Here is a 24,038-nt window from a genome sequence, read left to right on the forward strand (position 1 = left end):
TCCATAAGAAATCGAAAAGCACTACAGAGATTCATCTATAGGAATAAATCCAAATAGGGATGTGTTTTGACTGGGAAGAATTATTTGAAGTCTGACTCAGAAATTTGGTGGAAACCTATTAGCACATATTCTGTATATTAGGCATCTGATTTACTATTTTAGACTTTTTCTGAGAACATGAGAAAAGTCATTATTTACATATTTACCGCTATTTTCTACTACTGTTTCAGATACCTGTGTTTCATTAAGTTAGGCTCATCTTTTGGAATATGAGAACCAGAGTGTACATCAGGCTATATTAAAATGAGAGTACAGACAGTCTTTAAATGAGAATATAAGGAATTTCTCTTAAATACTAATCCAAAAACAGCAGGTAACCTTGTTACAAATAGAACAAAAAAGAAGTCAGAGACCAAATAATCCATTGTCCTAGGGAAAAAAAATCTGTAGGATTGAGATGTTAGTATTAGATCGCTGGGATGGAAAGGACTATTTACTAGCTTCAATCCCAACACTTTTTCCCCTTCCTCTACCTTCTGACAAGTTGGTAGATGGTCCTGAAGAAGTAAATGCTCCATAAGGAAGTGCTTAGGCATTTGATATTTAATAAACATTGCTTGAAAAAGATGCCTGTTAAAAGAATAAAAATGTAAGTCTTTGCTACATTTGGATGATTTGGTCTTAACTGAATTTCATTAAATCAATTGGCATAATTAATATGGCATCTATTCACAATTAATGTACATTTTTAATTATACTGGATTTAATTCAAAGTCTTGGCTAGTACCAGAACTATATAATTGAATACAATGTAAAAGAAAAAGACCAAAAACATAACTGAAGTGAAATTGCAAAGCACAGTTCACTTTGCAGAGAACTGGATAGACTGCATATGAAACCAGGAACAAAGAAAGCCCGGCAGGCATCATTCATCCAGCAGCTGGAGCAACTGTTAATAACAATAGCTAATATTTAGTGAGTGCTTACTGGGTGCCAGGAGCCTTATGTGTTATTTGGTTTTCAGAATGTGTCTGTAAGGCATTCATTAGTCCCAGTTTTTTAGATGAGGTTTAAATAACCTGTCCAAGGTGTTTAGTAAGTGGCAGAGCTACAATTTGAACTCAGGACTATGACTCTGTGGACAGTAACTTTAACCACCATGCTAAACACCCCATCAGAAATTCCTGTTCAGGCTGGATGGAGGTATTGAGTACTTAAGGAGAAGATGAAGGAGCTTAGCTTGCTTGCAGTAGCTGTGAGAATGAGCAAGTCAAGTCTTAGACGAAGCTCTAAACCCACTCCGCAGGGAGATGCTCAATAATAAAAGAGAACCTTTAGTTAAAAGCATCCCCCACCACACACACCCTCACCACAGTGCTGTAGGTGTAGCTTACTAGAACTTTGGCGTAAATTTCTCTTTAATGATAATTGGCTATGAACCTAAAGTGGCGCCATTTTTAAGTAGGGAAAGGCAATAACAGTCCCCGGGAATGATGTGGGATAGGTTAGTAATAAGTCAGAATTTAAATGGGAAGAAAAAGAAGCAGGACTGCATAGAGATAGTATCTACTGAAATAATCAGGGTGTTAACTGTTCCTTGCCTGGTCCTTATAAATGTTAATCCCTTTGTCATGCATCTAGCCTTTGGGAGCACCTCCCTTATGACTCCAGATATTCTACTCAGGGAGACGAATGTGGGCAAAAAGTTCTGGCAAGGAGAACGTCAGTAAAAATAGAGTATTAGTGAGACTGTTCCTTGAGTTTTGCTTTCAGAGGTACCCATAACTGACGCTTGAGACAGCCCCATTTTACAAAATTAAAGATTAATAATGTTTTCTCAGCTTTGTGTTCTTAAAAACCTTTCTACATGATTTTCTCTCGGGATTTAATGCTTCACTTTTTGACATATATGTCTTTATAGTTTTGTTGGTGTATATAGGAAGATAAACTCCAACAATTATTTACTGCCATTGCAGGAGTCATACAAATACTGGGCTTTATGAAGTTCTTTTAGAGCTATATAATTAATAAATGATTTCATTTTGCAAGTATTCTCTCCAGTAGTTTGTGTGCATAGCATCTTACCATGACTATGTTTTGGTTATATAAGCCATGATTAAGCAGAATATGCATTAACCACATAATGGTATACTAATTTGACTCGATTCTGCTTACCTGAAAGATAGTAACATAAATAACAATTATTTGGCTATTGTTAAACTAAAATGACATGTTATGAATGTACATTCATCATATGGACTTTTTTCCTGGGCAGGGAAATTATGCATTTTATATTTTACATTCATCATTCTGTGAGACACAAAACAAAATCTTTAAAATACATGTGGAAAATGAAATACTTTACAGTGTTGTTGATATACTACTTCCATTTGCTTTTGCCAAAAACAAAAAACAAAAACTCCAAGTCTTTATCTGAGTGCTTTCCTAAGGTGTGTATGCCTCTCATTTTCCTATATATTTCAGGAAAAGGAAAAAATAATCATGTCAGAAAAGGATTCCAAAAACTTTGCCCTCTCCTATTACCTTTATGATTTTTGTTTGTTTCTTTAATAATTATTATTTCCTTTACATTCAGTCATTTTAGAAGAACCATTAAGGAGGCATGAGCAGTAATAGGGCCAGTGCATACCCTGCCTTTGCTGATTATACATTTTAAAATATCTGGCAAACAAAGAGTTAGTTAAAAATCAGTCTGTTATTAGGATTTTCTGTTTTTTGAAACTTTTGAAAGGTCAAACATACCAATCTTACTCTTCAGTCAGAATTTTTTCTTAATTAGATAATCTTTGCTTAATCAAATAATAAGTGAGTTTGATTACAGTTTAGTAAACGTGTTATTTGATATTGTGGACTCTTTCATCAGATTTCACTTAAATCAAGAAAGGTAACACCTGTGGGTTGGTTCCCAAAAGCTGCTTTTGTTAAATGGACACCCGCAGGCCATGAGGCAATTACGTTTGTTGCTTGTACTATAAAGGAGGCACTTAACTAGGCTTCAGCAAGTATGGCTGAGAACTAGAGGCTTGATTGTTTTGTCCTGCCCTGAGATTAGGTTTTATCATAGCTCAGGAAGTAAACCTCTGACGTAGAAAGGAAAAACCAAGAATGATTTAAGAGTTCTTCTAATGCTTTAAAAGTTATTCCTAAAGCTAGTTATATCTGAGACCCTGGGAAAATTCAGATTTGAGCAAAAGCAAACATTTCTAGGTGGCATTCATTGTAAACATATATTCATACATTCTTATTCAGTCTCATGCATTCATTCAAGTTGGCATGGTGTATTTCCAAAAATACAAAGATGAAAAGTAATTAACTCTTTTTAAAAGTTTTGGTTATGAGAAGTAATGAACAAAGACATGGAATTAGTATTTCCATTTTTGCGCATTTGCAAAACATTTATTATAAATTTTTTAAGTGTTTATTTGAGTTCTTTTCTACTTTAATTGGAAAGTTATAACAGCCTTTTAAAAATACATTTTAAAAACATTTTAATCTATTTTATTATAATATTGCTATAGAATTATTTCTCTTCTCTGGTTTGAATTTTGAATTTAGTGATAACCAGTAGGTTAATCCAACAGACAATAACTGTGTTTTGAGTTAGAAAGGAAATTTTTGTTCTGTTCCTTGCTTTTACTCCACTCCACTCACCTGACCAGAAAGGTCACGTTTTAAGTTTTGGACCCATACCAAAAATGTGTTGTACTTTATATTTATTTAAATAAATGCGTTCTTAGCTAGACTAATATTTTAGTTATCCAGAGGTCTGGTGACAGTACTGTAATTGCAGTCATTTACGTGTACTGTTCAAAGAAGCAGAGCCTGCTATACGGATTGGAAGCTAGGTCACTCTCTTACCACATTACCACAGACAAAAAAAAATTTTTTTTTAATTCAATAAAGCTCTTCCTAACCTGCATTGTGATGGACAATGTTCCATTTTTAAAAAGTACAAGTATTACTGAAAGGGCTAGTCATATTAAGACACACATGTATGTGTATATGCATATATATATTTTAAAATTATTTAATACATACTGGTCACAAAAATGTAAATTTTGAAATACATAAAACAAAATTTTATGGTTTGTTAAAAAAGTAATTATACCTAAGTAAGCCCTGTAACTTATTTTTTTCACTGACTGTATTCATGTCAGTCTATTATCTGTCTACTATTCTGTAAATAAACTGTTTAACATCTGCCTACTGACGAATATTTATACTGTTGCCAATTTTGAGGTACAAGCAATACCATACTGAACTTATCTGCTTATACATAATTGCATGCTGAGTTTGGCGAATCTTTTCTAGAGATTTTGATAGGGAAAGGGTAAAATGAGGACACACAGGGCATGCCACTGAAGGGGATGCAAGGCAGAGATGCCAAAGGCACACTTTACTTACATCAAGAACTTTAGTTCTCACCAAAAGGATTTTCTTCATATTGTTATGAGGTATGCTAAAAAAAAATAAGACTTTAAATATTAGATACTCTGAACATCTGGCAACTATGGAGTAACTGCGGCTGAACTTGTCCTCCTGCCATAAAGAACTAGAAAACTGGACAAACTATGTGAAACAGTTTTCAGACAATGCACAGCAGGCAGTACAAGACGGATTCCTGAGAGCAGGGAAACAAACAAGGCAAGCCTTATACTTTCCCTAACTTCTGCCTTAAAGCAGTTTTCAGAAGGTGCGAGGAGGAAAATTCAAACAAAGGACTGGTCTTGCTGAGTTGAAGAGACAGAGATTAGAGTATAGGGAAGTTTAAGTGGTTGGAATTTATGCGTCAAACCACCGGGGAGAAAAGAGCTACAGAATGATCTCCAGAAATCTACGTAGAGTATTCTCTTGGTTTTGGGGCTGAACACTAAACTGTGCCTGCTTATGGTGAAATTTAGAGACTGAGCACCAAACAGCTATTGGCAGCAGCCAAGCAATTCCCAGAGCTCACACAGGGCTGAGAGTCATTTGAGTTCTGACCAGCCACAGTGGACAGATCTCATTAAATATCTAGAGCATTCCGTACAGACCCTGGAATATCATGCCTTAGGAGTGGGCTAGACTAGCCCTTAGAGTACAGTGTGAGAGAGACCCAACTTAAGCTTAAAAACAAGGCTTGACAGGAATAAGCTGTTCCACAGCTAACTTAACCGCCTTCCAAAAACCAAACAGACCTTCTCAACATTCAACGCTCTCTAAAAAGAGAACAAAATCCACTCAACAAATGAATGTTCAGCTCAATAACAAATTATTAGATATGTGAAGAAGTGGGAAAATGTAACCCACAACTAGAAGAAAAATAGATCCAGAAATGAGAGATAATGGGATTAACAGTCATGTGCTCTAAAACACCAATTAGAAATATTTTCAAGGATCTAGAGGATGAACATAATGAGGGAGAAATGGTAAATATAGAAAAGAACCAAGTGAAATTTTTAGAATTTTTAGAGCCTAAAAATATATGGTCTTTATAGCAGATTAAAAATTGCAAAAGAAAAGATCCCAGACTGGGAAGAAGTATTTGCAATACCTGTCGAAGGACTTGTACTCAAGATACATAAAGGGCTCTTAAAATGAATAAGAATAATCCACTTTAAAAATGGGCAAAACATTTTAATAGACATTTCACAAAAGATACACTAATAGGTACAAGAAAAAATACTTATCAGAGAAATGCAAATGAAAACCCCACAATGTGACACCAATAGCCTACTAGAATGGCAAAAAGTTTTTTAACTGAAAATACCAAGGTTGTGAAGCAACAGAAACACTCATACATTGCTGTTGGGAGTGTAAAATGGTATAATTACTTTGGAAAAGTTTAAGCGTACACTTATGACCCAGAAACTCTACCCCTACATATTTACTGAAAAGAAACAGACTTATACATGAACGTTCATAGTGCTTTATTTGTAACAGCCCAAAATTGCAGACAACAAAAATATCCATCAACAGGTTCATGGAAAGAAGTTGTGATTTACAATGGGATATACTCAGCAGTAAAAAGTAATGAATGACTGATACATACAACATGTATTAATCGTTTAAAAACTGCTGAACAAAAGCCTGACACAAAATAGTATGTACTGTGCAATCTCACTTATATGAACTTTAGTAAAACTAGTCTCTAGTAAACAGGAAACAGATCACTAGTTGCCTGGGACGAGGTGTAGGGGTGGGAGGTGGACTGGAGAAGGAGGGAACTTTTTGGCATAGTAGTAATGTTCTACATCTTGATTGTGGTTGGTGGTTACACAGGAATGCACATTTTTCAAAACTAGTGTCGAAACAAAATGAGCACATTTTACTGTAAAGTATACCTCTAAAATTGATTTTAAAGTGTACACCCTTACCCCATATCAAAAATAAGTATGTGTTTCAAAAGTGGAGTAACTGCAAACGTAATGAATTTTTTTACTGGGAAAATAAGTGATAGAGAGGTAGATCAGCAAAGGTGACTGCTTTGATTTTGACTCTCACTCAGAGGTTTTCCCATTTATAGAGAAGCTCTTATTAAAGGTGCCATCAGTGATGAGGTTGTTTCCTTGTGTCTGTACTTTATATCAAACATTGAAGTCTTAAGATGTAAAGGTTATTCCTTTGCTATCAATGGATGCATGGGTATTAGCATATATGGGCTTCAGGTAAGTAAGAGGTAGCATGTTCCATATTTGAACCTACTTCTATTAAATGTCAGTAACTGTACTTCACAGGTTGTTCTAAGGATCAAATGTGTTTGTTTGTTTAAATTAAAATGACCAGAAAAGTATGTATAAATACTAGTTTGTGTTACTATTCCTCCCTTTTGTTCCACCCCTTGCAGTCAAGGACTAGGTGTGAACAGCCTGGGTCACACTCCTCCAAAGGTTTCTGGTGGTATGTTCTGGGTCTCTCTTAGCAGATTCCTTTCTGTTCTTGTTAACTTTACTCTGCCAGAGACAATACTTCATCACTGTATTTATCTAAATTTGGAAGAAACTTAGGTCATAACTGCCACAAAAGTGATTGTGCTTTACAACAATTTCTACTTAATACTAATCACCAACAAATATTTGAGTTCCAACTTTGGTTTAGGTGTTGTAAAGATTTAAGATCCTGACATGATTATTGTCTGTTGGCTTTTTCAGTCATAAAATAGTAGACATACACAAAAGCCAAGCATGTAAGAGGATGTTATGATCCAGAGCCCCGTGTAGGACAGACTTTAAGTGTTTTAAACAATCTGTAGAGTATTTGGTATGTGCAGGCAACATTGGGAAAAGCTTCATGGAGAAAGGAAATGTATATTGGATCAATCGGACGGGCAAAAAAAGATCTTCCTGGATTGTTAGTATCTTTATTAGTTTTTTGAATTTTGTTCTCCTTTGCTTTTATTGGTGTCCCTAACTTTATAATTGTATTTAACTATTCGTATATGTTACCTATTTTTAGAACTCAGGAACAAACACGTATGAAGGAAAAACTATGGAAATTTAGACACCAAAGATGTTCACATTGTAGTTTCTCCCAAGGCAGTACTTCAGAATATATTTAATGACTTATTTTAGCTTTTCCAAATACACTATTTTGTTCTTCTTTTCATCTGTAACCTGAGATGTACTCATTTTTCTATTAGAGCAGCCTTATGCTTCACTACATATAAATCTACTTATTATATAGGTAGGAATGAACCTTGCTATTGGCCCTAGAACCTATATAACTAGTTCCACTAGTAGAAGTTAATGATCTTACAATACCTGATATTCTTTCAAAAAACTTTTATCCTTTCTCTACAAATAGATTTAACATAAGTGTATCTAAATGACAATGATTAACTTGATTCATTTTTGGCTAATATTTCTACATGATATAAGACATTCCAAAATTATATATTCCAAAATTATATAATCTCTAAATAAAGTGTAATTCAAATTTTACATGCTTGTATAAATTTATTTTTCCAAAAGGTAATTCAGGGGTGATGGGGGGATGAACAGGCAGACCACAGAGGTTTTGGGGGCAGTGAAAATACTGTGTATGGTACTGTGATGTGGATACATGTCATACATTTGTCCAAATTCATAGAATGTACAACACCAAGAGTGAGCCCTAAGGTAAACCATGGGACTTCGGGTGATGATGATGTCAGTGTAACAGACATGCCACTCTAGTGGGGATGTAATGGGGAGGCCGTGCATGAGTGGGGGCAGGAGGTATATGGGAGATCTCTGCACCTTCCTCTCAGCTGTGCTGTGAACCTAAAACTGCTCTAAAAGGTAGTCGTTTTTAAAAATTTTGTGACATTTTAAAAAACTGGTCATTTCTTATTAAACCTAATATGAATATTTTTCTTCACATAAGGTTCCCAAGTAATAATCAGTCAAAAGAATAGTGAAAATTAATTCCTTTCCATAGATCATTTTGATCTGGTCAATAATTCGACTTTCTTGGGTAACAAAACCTATAAAAAAGAAACTTTAAAATGCAATTTTGAAGATTGTTACTGAAGAGTAATTTTTAAAGTTTATATTGAACAGATATTAACGGGCAAATATCTCATATCACAGTGGGCATTTTTGTAAGTAATGTGTTCTGTTCTAAATATACTTATGATTGTCACTGAGTAAAAATTTAAATTTATGTTATTTCCAGTTAATACACAGGACATATAGAAGATGGGATCTTTTTATTTAGTAGAAGGTCACCATCATTAATTTTACAACTGATGATTTTATAATAGGTCCTTCTAGTTCTTGATGGTCATTACTGAAGTATAATGCATTGAAGATATGGCCTGTACAAAGGCAGAACAAGGATCTTAATTAGAATTCTGACAAGCCCACTCCAATAAAATGATGAGATTATTTGTAATTGATGTCACAATCAATTACCATTTAGTTCATCATGAGCATTCTAATAGGTCTGGCCTTGGTATTGGCCCCAGGATGTTGCTGAGTGAGTGGCTGCCCTGCTTATGCTGTTATTGAGACAGGAGGGCACATTTTCAGTCAGCATCCTAATGACCTCTTTTGAAGTCTATTAAATTAATGACCCTGTCACACTGTTTTGATCTCTTATAACCTCAGTTTGGGGTTTGCATAACAAATTAATGTTTGGGAACCATATGGCAAAAAAGATAGGTCTTTTTAAAAGTTGAAATATTAATACTAATTAATATTTAGTAAAAGTTATTTTATTATGCAAGAAATAACAGCAAAAATGCAAATTATAGAGTTTGAATGTATTTTATAAAAGAGAACTTTAGGATATTTCTCCCTACCTCCAAAAGACATGATTTTTTATTTATAGTACCCAGATTTGTTTTTCTTTTTTAAAGGGGCTGTTTTCTTCTATAATTCTAGGTGCCAACGGGTCATGTGTGGTTAGAAGGTGATAATCTACAGAATTCTACAGATTCCAGGTACTATGGACCTGTTCCATATGGATTAATAAGAGGACGTATCTTCTTTAAGGTACTACTGTTTTCTGCTTAAAATGCAGGCTTTTTTCTCTGAGCTGGGGAAAAAAACCAAACCAAAAAAAAAAAAAAAAAAAGTTTCTTTTAGAAGAACTGAAATCTTTAGGCTGTCAGTGGACGAACAACTGTTGCAGTGACTACTACACGTTATGAACATGTTGGCCTTCATAGCTATAAACATTACCACTCCCCCACTGTGACAGGTAATTGAGAATAATTTTTGTTTGAAAAATAAAGTTCAGATTAGTTATAGCATAAGAAGCTTTTAATTTGACTCTCCAAAAATTTAATTTTCTCTCATACAACTTTCCCAACCATATTCATACCCAGGGCATATATTAATATGCATTTGCAGAAGAGCAATCTAGCAACCAGCTGGAATGCAGGGATATCCCAGTTAAGTATAGTGAGTAATGCACTTATCATGGTTGTAATAAATGTAATAGTAAAGATTATTGTTTTCACTGGCTTTTCCTTTTTGCCACAAGCAGTCAGGAGAAAAACAGACATGAGTATTTGGGGCTGTTGGATAATTTACAGGATTTTTTACACTTAAGCAGATGTTATATTCAAGTACTTAGGTTTACAGTTAACTCTGACGATAGTGAAAGAAAAAACAAACATATACACACTACACACATATTATTTTCTAGTATAATGTTTGAATGTTCCAAACTTTAGAGGTTAAATACATACACATACAGGTTTACTTTCTACAGTCTTATTTTGAAGTAGAAAATTTGTTCTTGATTGAAGAATAAGGAGGAAGTATTTAATTATAAGGCATAGAGAAAGGGATGCATGAAAAAAAAGGGAATATGATGATGCTATAATATATCACTTTACTAAGTCTTCAATCACATTTTGATTTTACAGATTTGGCCTCTGAATGATTTTGGATTTCTACGTGACAGCCCTAATGGCCACAGATTTTCTGATGATTAGCAAGCGTTTATTCTTTTGATTTGATTATTGTCTTCTGCTAAAGTGAATTTATTATTGTCACTGAAACCATGTACTTACTAATAAACTATTTGCTATTCAGTTTTAGTTATTTTTAATTGTTAAATGTAAAGAATAAGCAACACACACTCTTCAAGCTATATTTGTTCAAAATATATGGATAAAAATGTAATCCAAAATAAGTCATTAAACTTTGATATGAAAATATTTTTAGGGAAAACCTGGAACCACCTCACTTTCAAATTTTTGGTTGTATAGGTATAAGGAAAGTAATTTACTCCTCTTGAATATGCCTCATACTTTAGCTACATTTACAAGGCAGAGTACTAACTAGTCTTATAAGTCCAAACCAACAATAAACCAAGAGTTTGACCTAATAAAAAGCTGCTAAGTCACATGCTTGGCTTACTCATTTGAAATTAAGGAAGAATGTTTCAGTGATCCCATAAAGGATTCCTTAAAATTTTTTAAGTGAGTTCTGACTCATACGGTCCATAGAATATTAAATATATAGAAAAATAAAAGCTTTACTATAATCAATAATAACACATTTAAAAAGTCCATTTCATCATACCAGCAATGCAGTGGCCACGGTTTTCTGACTCCAAGGCTCTCCTTCTTTCTCCGGTTGCCATTTCACTTTATTAACTTTGAAATAACTCATGAATATCCATATCCAGCCTTCATCATGGGAGAGCTAGGCTCACATGTTATTCACGAAGATTCTAACTGAATTCTAATGACCTGAGATTTGAAATAGTTGTACAAAAGGCCTATAACTTTAGCAGCTAGAAATATGTTACTTCAAAAACTTAGCAACTGTAAAGGAATATGATACTGTGACCCATTAAAAGATGAGACACACTTATATGAAGAAAGGAAAATTCTTATATTTTGTACCAAGGAGAAAATGCACCAATAATAAACTTCTCAGATGGGAATTCACTAAATATTTTTAATTCAAGCCCCCTTTCTTAGCGATCTGTAAATATAAAATGTAAATACATACGAATAATGAAATTAATTTTCTATTAATCTAGGTGGACTTCGACATTCTTATATTTTCTCTGCAAATAATAGAGCTGACAAAAAAGAATCCTTTTTTTTAAAATCAGCTTTATACATTTGCTTGAATGGACAAAGGTGGAGTAGATTTTCCTCCATGTGTCTGAATACACTAAAGAATTCCACTTAGTGAACAATCTCAGCGATAATGAAGGAGTTCTATAACTAGTGAACACGTATCACAAGAAATCAGCGTCACTTCTTCTGCTTCATCCTTGGAAACACTGTATTTTCCACCACATCGACAACTCAGAGAAAAAGAATGATCATCTGCAAAGAAAACAAAATGCTTACATGTAACTACTTCATTAATACCTTTTAAAAAATGCAGCTATTCCACAGAAACTGCAAAAGAAAAAAGATCAGTCAATATAAAATATATTTATATGAGAACTTGAAAAAATTTCTCGTATAGGGGCAGTGTTTCTAAAAATTATCTACTAAAAAATCTTTATCTGTGGAGGAAATGTATTGAGGGTATGAAACAATAGACCAAAGATCCTGTAGGGGAGAGCAGATGCTCAGTAGTGACCAATGAAATTTATTTGAAGTCTTCTGTTTTCTTAAGATTCATGTAAATTTTACATTCTTCTGAACAATGTGGTTATCTAAAATATTACTGTGAAGGAAGAAGAGAAACAGCCCTACCTGTCTTATTGTTAAGGAGCATGCCTTTGCCAGCAGTATATCCTTTCAGAGAAAACTGCTGACTTGACTGTTTATCAGGTTCAGCATTTGAATCCTGTCTGTTCGGATATCACACTATTTCAAGAATCCTGACTTAAATGTATAGACATATACTATGGTGTCCTTTCTGTGGGGGCTATGTGTGTGTACCTGTTTGTCTGGTGTTTACAAATGATTTAGGAACCAAAAGGACAATCACTGAAGTGAGATGCCCAAAGGAGGCAATATGGTGCAACGTTCTGCCTATGAATGGGGAAATTTTATAAGTTTCATCTTCCTAGGAAGTTGAAATACTTTGTCTTTTAGCTGAAAGAATCTCTGATCCACCGGTTATTCCATTTTACTGTCACTGAGGAGTGACTGTCAAAAGTAATTACTGATCTCATTATTTTACTACTGTCATAAAAAAAATTAGAGATAAAGGAACTAAATCTCTAAAGATATGATTTCTTACAATCAAATATCTTCATTCATTTCTCAAACTTCATTTTTTAACACTTAGATCTCATCATATGCCATGAAAAGAAGAGAAAAGAAAAGAAAAAAAAATTCAACTGCCTTGGATTTGTTCTCTAATCAACTTTGGTTTTGGAAAAACAAGCAATTAAATAAGCCAGCTTTACATGTTTATTTTATCAGTAAGGAAAACATTAATTCACAGTTCTGCTTTTCATTTTTCACCACAATGTCTTTTTTCTCTATAAAGAAAAATAATCTTGAATTTTAAAACACTAACATCTTCCCTATCTGAGCCAACATATATGTGTAATAGAGCATGCTTTCAAAGTGAACCATTTTATTATTAAATTGTCTAAAAATGTACATATTCTAACCATTGGTTTTCTTGAGCTAAATCTCCCTCTTGTTTTTTCACCACCTCAGTGAACACTGAGAAACAATTTGAGGTGACATGTGCTTGGTAAATGATGCAGAGGCCACCATGGGCTACTGTGGAGTTTTGTCATAGATGATTCCAAATGTTAATGCTCACTAAAACTCCCATCTTTTTAAATTTCTTCTTAAATTATTCTACTATCACTTAAAGTGACATCTTCACAGAAATCATAATTTTAAATACACTGAATGAAGACAAAACAACGAAGCTGTGTAACAGACTAAATGTAAGGGGAATGGCTAACTTCAGTCTCTCAATAGTTCTTCAGGTATGCCTTTTAAGCATAATAAAATGCATCATTTCCTACTGTTCCTGGACCCAGAAGCTGATAATTTGGCTATGTTTATCATGTAGGATTTCATCCACTTTTCTCCTATTATGGATCTTCACCTTCCAAGGTTATTCTGAAAACACCCATGAAGGAATCATCAAATGCTTTTGCTAGTCCAGTTGATCACACTTTTTATGTACTTTCATCTGCCAAGGCTGCTCTTTGCAATCACACAGAACAATTCCAAATTGCAAATTCAATGGCAAAACTCACGTGACCAGTTTTTAAACATTCCTGCAAAAATAATAGCTTCATGTAGCTGTTGCTCACTATTTTCTCTCATAAGGATAAGGACTATTTCTATCTTTACAGTGATAAAAAAACCCTTAATTTAAATAAGTATCTAAGAACATCCTATACTTCTAAGATTAACTGTAGCTGCTTATAACTGATTCATTGGCTGTAGCTGGGATGCTTCTTTATCTTCTTCACTGTCAAGTTTACTTTAGGGAGTACCAAGGACAATAACATTTATGATAATTCTTGATTTCATGTTGTACATGTCTTTCAGTGTCTTGGCATTTTCACTTATCAAAAAGCCCATATATTTGCTGACTGAACAGATGCTTGAACCACACTAATGCACAGTCTTAATTTAAAATAAAATCTTAAATTGATTATATTTTTAAAATTTTACTAAAGAAGTAAAAATTACAAAAACCAGTTTTCACTGTTTTAATATTATCAGGAATTATTAGTAAACAAAACATATTAGTCATATCAACTACAAGAAGAACTAATTCGTCCAATAAGAGATGGACACACACACACACACATATACTGGTTGATAAGCTGGCAATACTGTATTTTCAAAAAATATTATTTAGCTGGGCAAGTCTCCCTGATAAACGACATGTTATAATCTATCCCCTTCACAAAGTAGCAGTGAAATCAGTGTCACTAGTGTATTCTATTTTCACAGAAGTAGATCTTCCTGTTTACTCTGATGAAACTATCATGAACCCCGGGGGCCCCAGTTACACAAAATCTCAAGTTTTCCAATCATTCACTGCAAATAAGAATTTCTACTCCAGGATTTCATTTGGCAGTTTAGGAGCAGAGTGGCTCATAGGCAAAAACATGATTCCCCTTCTAAGTCAATATAGCTTTGTGACCCAACTTCCTAAGAGCACTAAGCTAAGAATTTGCCATTAAAAAATATTCCAGTAAACTTGGTTTCGGAAAGGACAGGCTGTTTATCTTCTACTTATCCACACTTACTAATAAATTTTTATAAACCCCCAGGGAATCTGTACCCCAGGCTGAATAATAAAGTTATAGGACTAAGAGTATATAAAAATCCTAGAAAACAGTAAGATTTCTTCATTTGCCCAGAGAAACATGGAATTGTGGTATTCATGGCTTCCATTTAAAAAAAAGGAACTTAATAAAACCTAACCAGAGCAATTCACAGAACTAATCTGAAGAATGGAAAATTAAGTTAGATTTAAGTTTTTAAATTCTATTAATAGGAAAGGGGAAAAAGATATGACTTCATGGTAGGTAAAAGGGAGTGACAGATTTTTCTTTTCCACTTAAGACACAATCAAAAAAGGAGGTTAAACATCAAGCTCCAAGTAGAAGAGTATAACATGTATAACATTAAAATCCTTGCTCTGACAATTTATCATTCCATATAAAGAAACAAAAATAAACATATTTAATAGGAATTCATCTCAAGTGTCAACATAGGGTGGAAAAAATTATCTCCTTTGACTTTATATTCCCTATTACACAGATGGAGAGTAAACAAAAAATCAAAGTAGTTTAAAAAAAGAAAACCATACGAAATCTTAAGTACCTAACATCTAATTAGGATAGAAAAATAACTGGAAATGAGTCACATAAGTGGACACCAATAATTGAAGTTTAGAATGAAACAAAAAGATTCCAAACAAACACCCACATATATATAGAAATCCAAGCTGTTATTTCCAAACATCCTATGAAGGTTTTTTTCTTACAGGAGGTCCCTAATATTTTTCCTGATTGTAATCAAGAGAAAAAAAATAATTCCAACCTTCATTCCAAGACATTTCTTCAAGATATACTCGAGCATCTACTGGTCCCATATTTCTTAGATCATCTTCTGTAAAATACAGAATGAGACACTTAATTTTGATAGTTAAATCATAACCATGAAGAATGCTAAGAAGGCAAGTCCAGCCTGTTCACTACAATTCTAATTATTTAAAAACTTAGCTTACTACTTTTGATAGCAGTTTTAAAGCTATCTGACTTCAGCTGACTAAAAAATTCCAGAACATCTCATAAACAGTCAAAATCTATCCCATTTTTCACAAGCATGCAACAAGCAAAACCATGAAGTTGATCTTGATGTTTCTTTGTGATCAACCAATGAACTCTTTTGTAGGGGGAAATTTTCTGTCAGATAAGCTATATTTGTGACTAAGAAAGACAGTGTGGAGTCAGGTAAAAAATAACTATATTTGAACCTCAGTTATAATATTTTACTAGCTTTGTAACCTTACGTATATCAAATTATCTCTTATCTACTTTAGAAGGGTCACTCTGGACTGAATTATGTCCCCCCTCCCAAATTCTTATGTTGAAGCCCTAACTCCCAACATACTGTATTTGGAAATAAGCCTTTTAGGAGGTAATTAAGGTTAAATGAGGTCATAAGAGTGGGGTCCTAATCTGATAGAATTGATGGCCTTACAAGGGGATGAAGAGAGAGGTCTCTCCCCACTCACATGCACAGAGGAAAGTATCATATGAAGACAGCAAGAAAGTGGTCCTTTGCAAGCCAGAAAGAGACCTGACCAGGATCCTCATCAACTTGCACCTCAATCTTGGATTTTTCAGCCTCCAGCACTGTGAGAAATAAATTTCTGTTGTTTAAACCACCCAGTCTATGGCACTTTGTTATGGCAGACGGAGCAAACTAATACAAGGGTGTTCTTCCAATCAACTGAGATCAGGCTAAAAGTGCCTTAAAGAATAAGGCTCTAACCAAATTTAAGGGGGCTTTTAGTCATCTGATTTTTAATTGCTCACAACAGAGTAATAGGTAACTTAAAGGAATAATTATTTTAAAATATTTTAATAGCCATGCAACACAACCCTTCTGTGTTGATGTTCCACTGCTGTTTCCTGGGCCAAAGTTTCCCCTACAGAGGGAAGGTCCAAAGAAACCAGGAATGCCACCTAAATTTAGTAGGAATATGGTCTAGGTAGTATAAGCATGCACTCTTACTCAAAGCAAGTGTACTGTAGGACAAAGAAAGCAACTATATATGAGAAGCACTTGTCTTTGTTTTTAAAGGCACGCCGTACTTCCTGTATGCTTGTATTGTTCTTCTAGAAGTCAATGCTTAAAAGAGACTACTAAAATCCACCCCCCACCCCAATGAAATTTTCTTTAGCTGTCTCACTAGTCTCTTGTTCACTTGCTGAGAATGCTTCCCTTTGTTCCGTTGTGTGAATGCCTGCGATTTAATTATATTTAATAACTGCCTGTTCAAAATTTATTGGTGAGTTACACAATTTTAAAATAGATGAAAAGATTATACAATATTTTGAACTCACCATGCTTTTCTATTAAGGTATGTCAAATATTATATCAGTTCATATTTACTGGGTACTAAGTCTATTAAACTGTTCCAAAACCCAAAGATAAAGACTTCTGTGAAGTGGTCAGGGGTGGTTCTTCCATCTCTGTGTGTCCACTGAATAGCCTATGCATAATGTATCAGTATGCGAGGTAGTTTCTGAACAAAACAATTTAATTTCCACATTCTATATAAAGTTTACTTGGTTATAGGTTATTCAGTATTCCAAATTAAAAAAAAAATTCTATCTAAAAGTCTCATGGACTTTTATCACATGTTTCAATTTCTTACTCAGAAGGACCAAGATAATCTGCTCGAATGCAGAAATGAAACACTGTTTTAGAATTGAAGAATGGGGGTAATTGGCACTTAATAGAGCTTGGTTAGGGGAAAAACAGGTATAAATAATTTACAATCAAGTTGCCTATATTCCAGGGTATCTTACAGATATCTTAAATAATTTTGAAATCAGAGCAAATCAGACAAGGCAGAGGTAATGACAAGATGAATAAACCTTAATCTAACCTATCTTGGACACCTGTAATACATTAATTGTTAAAAAAGACAACCCATTCATAAGTATCCATTATGCCATGTTTACTTTAAAATAATTAATGAGAAATAACTGGCAAATATAACTGCCAAGCAAGTCAGGTTTGTATTGTTCTGCTTCTCTACTAGGACGCTATTGTTATTCTCCCTAGTTACTATTTCATGTGGAACCCTTTCTATTATTCCACCTACTCCAAAAAGTGGCTTTTACATTTTTATTATTTTTTTCCTCTTTCTGTACAGGAACTTATTGTAGCTAACCACTTCTTAGTTGAAAGATCAGTTTAGACCACATCTCATGGTAAAAGGGAAAGAAAATAGAACATAAAAATGGTTAGTACTTTACCCAAGGTCAGAGTTAAAAGGAGTATATTAAAATTTCTCCTATTCTATTCCTATCTAAACATCTACATATTGACCTGATTATTCAATACTATATGCACACAGTCCAAGTTTTGTGGGGATTCTGGTTTCAAAAGTCAGTATCTGGGCTTCCCTGGTGGCGCAGTGGTTGAGAGTCTGCCTGCCGATGGAGGGGACACGGGTTCGTGCCCCGATCCAGGAGGATCCCACATGCCACGGAGCGGCTGGGCCCGTGAGCCACAGCCGCTGGGCCTGCGTGTCCGGAGCCTGTGCTCCGCAACGGGAGAGGCCACAGTGGTGAGAGGCCCGCGTACAGGAAAAAAAAAAAAAAAAAAGTCAGTATCTGACACAAGAGTGAACACAGGCTTCCCGTGCTATCTGAAAGTAGAGCTTTCCTATGAAACCTTTTGTAAGCCAAAATAGGTAAAGCAAAGAAATTACCTCAAGACATATCTTGCTAACGGATGCACAAAATAATTCAAGATAAAGCACAGATGCTCACAGACACAGTTCAAAGCTATGGTGGCTTGATGCTGAATGTAGCTCCCAGGGAGAGAGGTTGGCAGTGCCACTCTGGCCGCTGGGGGCTCACCGCAAAGCAAATGCTCAACACTGTTTTCACTTTTCACCTCTTTTCATAAAGGTGAACATCCACTTAGGATTTCTTTCCATTAAGTGAAAGCAGGTACTAGTGTAGGTCTTTCATGAAAGCGAAGTGGAGTAAAGCAAATTGCTGAAAAGCAGAGGACACCTGCGTACTGTATGATATCCCCGTTATGTGAAATGTAACAGGCAAAACTATCCTGTGATGTTGGGCGTGGGAGAGTGAGTAGCGACCGGAAGAAGTTACAGGGGCCTGCTGGGGTGCTGGTTAGTTAGATGGGTGCGTTTACTGTGAAAATCCATCAGGCTGTACACTTAGGATTGGTGCATTCCTCTGTATGTACGCTATACTTCAATAAAAAGGTTTAGGTAGAGTGTTCAAACTCTAATGGCTGTAGTTTTAAATAGAAATAAGGACAGAAAAGTTAGGGGAACGAAGTAAAGAGCTCCGTAAGAAAGTGTGTATCCTTTGAAAGGACCATAATCTAACAACTTCTGAAAAAGGCTGAGGGTGATTAACTCAGGGGAAAATTGGATCCCTGGAGAACTGTATGATGAGCGGAGAGGGTACTCACAAGGAAAAGGTGAATCTAAATGCGCGGGGGCGGGGGGCAGGGAGGAGACCACCATCTTTTGTTGAGAGGCAGGTGTCCAGCGAATGGGAAAACAGCAACTCCCCGCCCCCCACTACCATTACAAGGAAGGAGCACAAACTAATCAATGTTTCTTTTTTTTCTTTTTAAACAATGATCTCTGCTTGTCCACCACTGTAGATATAATTGGAAAACTTAATTCCTCCCTAGCCCTTAAAGTAACTCACAGGAACCCTGTAATTAGCTTTGATTATTATCTACTAATCAGGCACTGCATCTGCAAAAGACATGTTTGTTTTCTTTTGAGTTTTACATATTATAAATATTTTTGCTCATTATAATACTGTCATAGGCATCTGAAAATGTAAACCCTATCTTAAAGTTCTCCTTAATATGATACTACCAAAAATCATGAGAAAACAGAAACTGACTTAGAAAGTGATTTAATTAAATAAACAGATCCAAGATTTAAATCTGGAATCTTAGCTACAGAATGGTAGTAATTAAAAAAAAAAAAAAACAACAACAACAAAAACCTGCCCTTTGGCAAGAAGAGCACTGCCTGGCCTTTGGTGAACTCCATCTTGAGCCCAGTGTCACTACACGATTCCTAGTTCTTTTGAAGTGAATGGGTTCAGCTTTTTCTAAGATATCTAGGAACAGTAAGGTCTGTGCACAACCTGTGCTGTGCTCACAAGCGTAAGCAAATATGGAGACAAGAAAAACTTCCAGATTTACTTACATGTAGAAAGCAATGCACTATCGCTAAAGAGAGATTCCCAACCAATATAATGATAAAATCAAATAATTTATGTGGTTACTTGAAAAAGAATCTTTCAACCCTTAGAAGTATAGGCCCTTCTGACCTTGTGTTCTATTGGATTTGTCTGACAACAAGAAGTGAAAGAATTCTGTGGCTCCATTGTCTCAACAGTGGGATCTAAGAAAACACTGGCAGGACTCATCAGAGAGGTTTATGAGCCTGCAATTCAAAGAGATTAAAAGGAAAATCTACGGAGATTCTTTCACACTGAAGAATAACATTAAATAACTATTAGCAGCTTGGTTCAGTAAAGCTTACTAGAGCTCTCGCTGGGTCATTCACAACTTTCTAAAAGAGGAAAGGTTTTTTTCAGCTCCATTTGGGAATCAATAAATATTCCTTACTTCTCACCAGACAATGGAATTCCAGCCTTTTAAAACTTCCTCCTAATGACAGTAAAATTTCTAAAACAGCTCTTTGTTTGCTGCCTATATAATTACACTTCCTAATCCCAGGAAACCTTTTCTAACTGTAGCTACAATTCAAATAAATAAGTAAAAATAAATAAATAACAGCAACAAAAAGCTTCCGAGAAGAGGAATTAAACTTTATTCTTTATGGATGAGATATCTAAAAGTCTCATTCAACCCACTACTGGCCAAAAGATCTAGTCTACCTGCAACTCTGTCCCTACTATTCAAGAGTGGCAATATTGTGTGTTACTCAAGTGACCAAGTCCCCAGAACGCTCTCATTTAGCAGTTAGTGCATTGTATTTATTTTTAATGCCATTTAAAACAAAGTTTATTTCAAACTTACAGAAGTCATCTATGTGTGTTAAAAGCAAATCGCAGTATTTTCCTTTAGGTCTAAATTAGTATCTTGCTGCTTTAAAACCAAGTAGTTTAATTTTAAACAATCACTTCCTTCTTAAAAATCATTTCAGTATACATAATTAAATCTTTCATATAGGAAATAACTTGAAGGAAATCAGTTCCTCGTCCTTAATAGTCTCTGTTCTTAGAACAGTCTCTACCTTGATAAGAGATTCAGAATCAGGCAACATTTAACTTGAAACCTATTCATTAAATCATAAGGCTCTATAATTCTTTCCCAGATGAAATTAAAGAGTCACAACTGCAAGGCTCTCCATATGGAAGAAAAACTACAAACTTGGCGCTTAATTATGGACATGAAGAACTACGGTTCTTTCACAAGCTGAACAGAAACCCAGTGCTCATGATAGGTACCAAATGAAACCCGGAAATTGAATTTCATGTTTCACTGCAGAAAGGCAGAACACAGTAGCAGAAGTAAGCCTGGCCTCTCACTCTGACCCTCAAATATGCCTCATTCCTGACTATCTGGAACTAAAATAGTAGGTTGTACACACCTATTCAAAACTTGGCAGCCCAGCACAGTGATTAAGAGTCAGAGAATGGCTTTGAGTTTCCCCTCTTATCAATTACTAGCTATGTGCCCTTAGTCAAATTACTTAAACCCTCTGGGCCTCAGACTCCTTCTCTGGAAATCAGATATTAATATCTTCCTTACAAGGCTGTTAAGCAATGATTAAAAGACAATTGCCATAGTTCTAGTGCTCAACAAATGGCAGCTATTTTAACTGTTATTATTAACTCATAATGTTTGTGTTGACCTGTCTATAACAGACCACAGGAAAACGACTCAATTATTGCATGGTTGGGGGGCGGAGAGAGGGGGAGCCTCGAGGACCACAGTGTATGTTGGCAGCAACTTTCACCTTGTCTGGATTTGTAACAGTGTTAAGAAGTTTGATGTACTTTACTATTGTCGGTCCCATTAAAACTGATCTATTATTATCAAAGCCATAATCCATATTATTATTTAGTCCTTCCAAAGTATCAAACAGAACTGAAATACGGGGGAAAAAATCAAAATAATTTATGGATTAAATTCAGAGGTTAGACATAATGACAGTAGATTAGAAAGTCAGGGGAGGCTTTCTTTTGTGGGGGGTGGAGCTAGGAGGACTAGAGTTGGAACTTGAACAAAGAATAAGCTGTGAAGACATCCGAATGCGAGGGTATTCTGAGTAACAACAAACAGTATACGCAGATGTGTTTGGGAACCCCTAAATGAATGGGGAGAAGATTCACATTAGGTTTGTGATTGGTGATAAGGCTGGAAGAAGTAATTAGGGGCCAACTTAAGAGCTTCTGTCCCATTTAAATTCCATGCGAATGGGTAAGTGTTGTGTTAGGGAGTGGGTAGTTATATAAGTTCTTAAACAAGAGTAAGAATAAAGAAAGCTAGACCAATCAAAATGTAAATGACTATGGGGGAAGGCCAATTAGCAGCTGTGGAAGTAACCTGAGTCTATGTTATAATCTGGGTATGGTCTATTGTGGTAGCTGTGAGAATAGAAAGACCACTTAGAGGGAAAAAAATAACACAATAAAGAAGAAATGCCAACACTCATTTTTAATTCATTGGCTATATACTGAGCAAACTAGAAGTAATCAAGAGTGTAATATGAAAGAAAGATTTCAAGTCTGAGGGTTAAAAACAAGCAATGAGAAAGGTGGACCCAGTCTTGGTTTTGAACCCACTGATTTCAGTCGGGTCAAGTACCCGAGTAGAAATTGGGAAAGAGGTTAAAGATGGAGACACAAACTTCCTAAAATCCTACATTTTCTCTGTTATTAAATCAAAACTTCCAATTATGTCCAAGTATTACAGGATTATAACTATAATCTTGCCCGTAGGTTTCTATAGCATTATTTGAAACTAGCCAAATTTTTATTCAAAATCATTGAGAAATGATCTTAAAATACATTGTCATTGCAAAAGCAGTTATTTGTATTCAAGTAAAAGTAACAAATAATGCGAGTAGTCACCTTCTTATGACAAAGAAGATGAAGCAAGAGGACCCTCACAGGAAGTTTTATCTATATTATCTTCCCTCTCTGAACAAATGCAAGTCCCTAACTGTCTAGATGGATTTTCTGCATCATTTCACATACTTACTTTTCCCAGAAACAGTCACCAAAAAAACATGCCCCCTGATGCTTATCTTCAAGTTTTACCTGAAGCACATTTTTATAGCCAATTTTCAAATTCCTAAAATCAAATGGAAAAACTGATATGACCATAAATGGAAACCCTAATCTAACTAATACAAATATTTTATAACGGTCAATTTTAGCACATAATTTACACAAACATCCACTGGCCTTAAGTCATTATTCCAAACAGTTAACCCAGATTCATATTATCTACATTTTAAAAGTATTAATTCGCTTCTTATGGAGTTAGTCAGTCTTTAGTGTTAACTTGCTTTTCAGCAAGTACTTTTATTTTAAATTTAAGAAATTACATGCTGATTCAGTTCTCTGACACATAAATGTTGGTGAGGTTTTAAGGTACATTCCTCATTTGGTCCAAGATTTACTTATTTATCTCCCATTCTCAAATATTTATCCTAATAAAGGGATGGAGTGAATTGTATAATACAACAACTGAAACGACCTTTTGTATCTAGGTAAGGAGAGTATAGCTGATTAGCTTTAAGTAAAGACACTAACTTTACAACGTTTGGCTCAGTCCTCTTCAGAGCCCAGCTGTCTTGGGTATCCAAGCACTTGGCCAATTGTGTAGCATGAAGGCTCCACATCACCAAAATAATTCACTAACAGAGAAACAAGGTACATCTTAATATAAAACAATATACCACCAAGGACTCCAGACACAGTCCACTTATTTTTTACAACATAATTTAATTTGACTGACTTCATTTGAAGGTCTGTTCCTCTTCAGATCACAGTGAAGTAACCTAACTCATAAGCTGTGTCACTCCATACAGCCACCGAGACATCAGAGATCTGTGTGATTCACCGAGACATCAGAGATCTGTGTGACTCACACTACAAAGCTATTGAATCACGATCCCTATTCTTTTCATGATATACTTCCGACGTGTTTTTAAATGTACTTAATATATGAGAAAACTCCCCACAAGAATATAAAGGCACAAAAGTCTATTCAACAGATATTATTCATATGAACATTTTATAAATCCTAAAAAGATTTTCCAAAGTGTTCATCTGGTTGTCTGAAGTGCAAAGCCTAACCTTGAATAACTACATGCCTTTCAAGGGAACATGGGAAGCAGTCTTTGGAAGCATCC

General features: G+C 35.0%; 2 protein-coding genes across 7 annotated transcripts in view; one reads left to right on the forward strand and one right to left on the reverse strand.

Moving 5' to 3' along the window:
• The window catches only part of IMMP1L (inner mitochondrial membrane peptidase subunit 1), a 72,742-nt gene extending 62,211 nt beyond the window's left edge, over positions 1–10,531 (forward strand). For all 5 annotated transcript variants that reach the window (XM_082627317.1, XM_082627315.1, XM_082627316.1 and 2 more), the window contains 2 exons: positions 9,366–9,476; positions 10,358–10,531. In XM_082627317.1, coding sequence (XP_082483443.1) covers positions 9,366–9,476; positions 10,358–10,426 — 180 coding nt within the window. In that variant the 3' untranslated portion in view covers positions 10,427–10,531. The remainder of the gene's footprint in view (positions 1–9,365; positions 9,477–10,357) is intronic.
• A 401-nt stretch (positions 10,532–10,932) lies between these two features.
• The window catches only part of DNAJC24 (DnaJ heat shock protein family (Hsp40) member C24), a 62,596-nt gene continuing 49,490 nt past the window's right edge, over positions 10,933–24,038 (reverse strand). For both annotated transcript variants that reach the window (XM_082627320.1, XM_082627321.1), the window contains exons 4-5: positions 15,443–15,511; positions 10,933–11,779 (exon numbers count right to left, since the gene is read on the reverse strand). In XM_082627320.1, coding sequence (XP_082483446.1) covers positions 11,649–11,779; positions 15,443–15,511 — 200 coding nt within the window. In that variant the 3' untranslated portion in view covers positions 10,933–11,648. The remainder of the gene's footprint in view (positions 11,780–15,442; positions 15,512–24,038) is intronic.

This window comes from Mesoplodon mirus (assembly GCF_964341445.2).
Source record: "Mesoplodon mirus genome assembly, chromosome: 7".
In the NCBI taxonomy this organism is placed as follows: Eukaryota; Metazoa; Chordata; class Mammalia; order Artiodactyla; family Ziphiidae; genus Mesoplodon; species Mesoplodon mirus.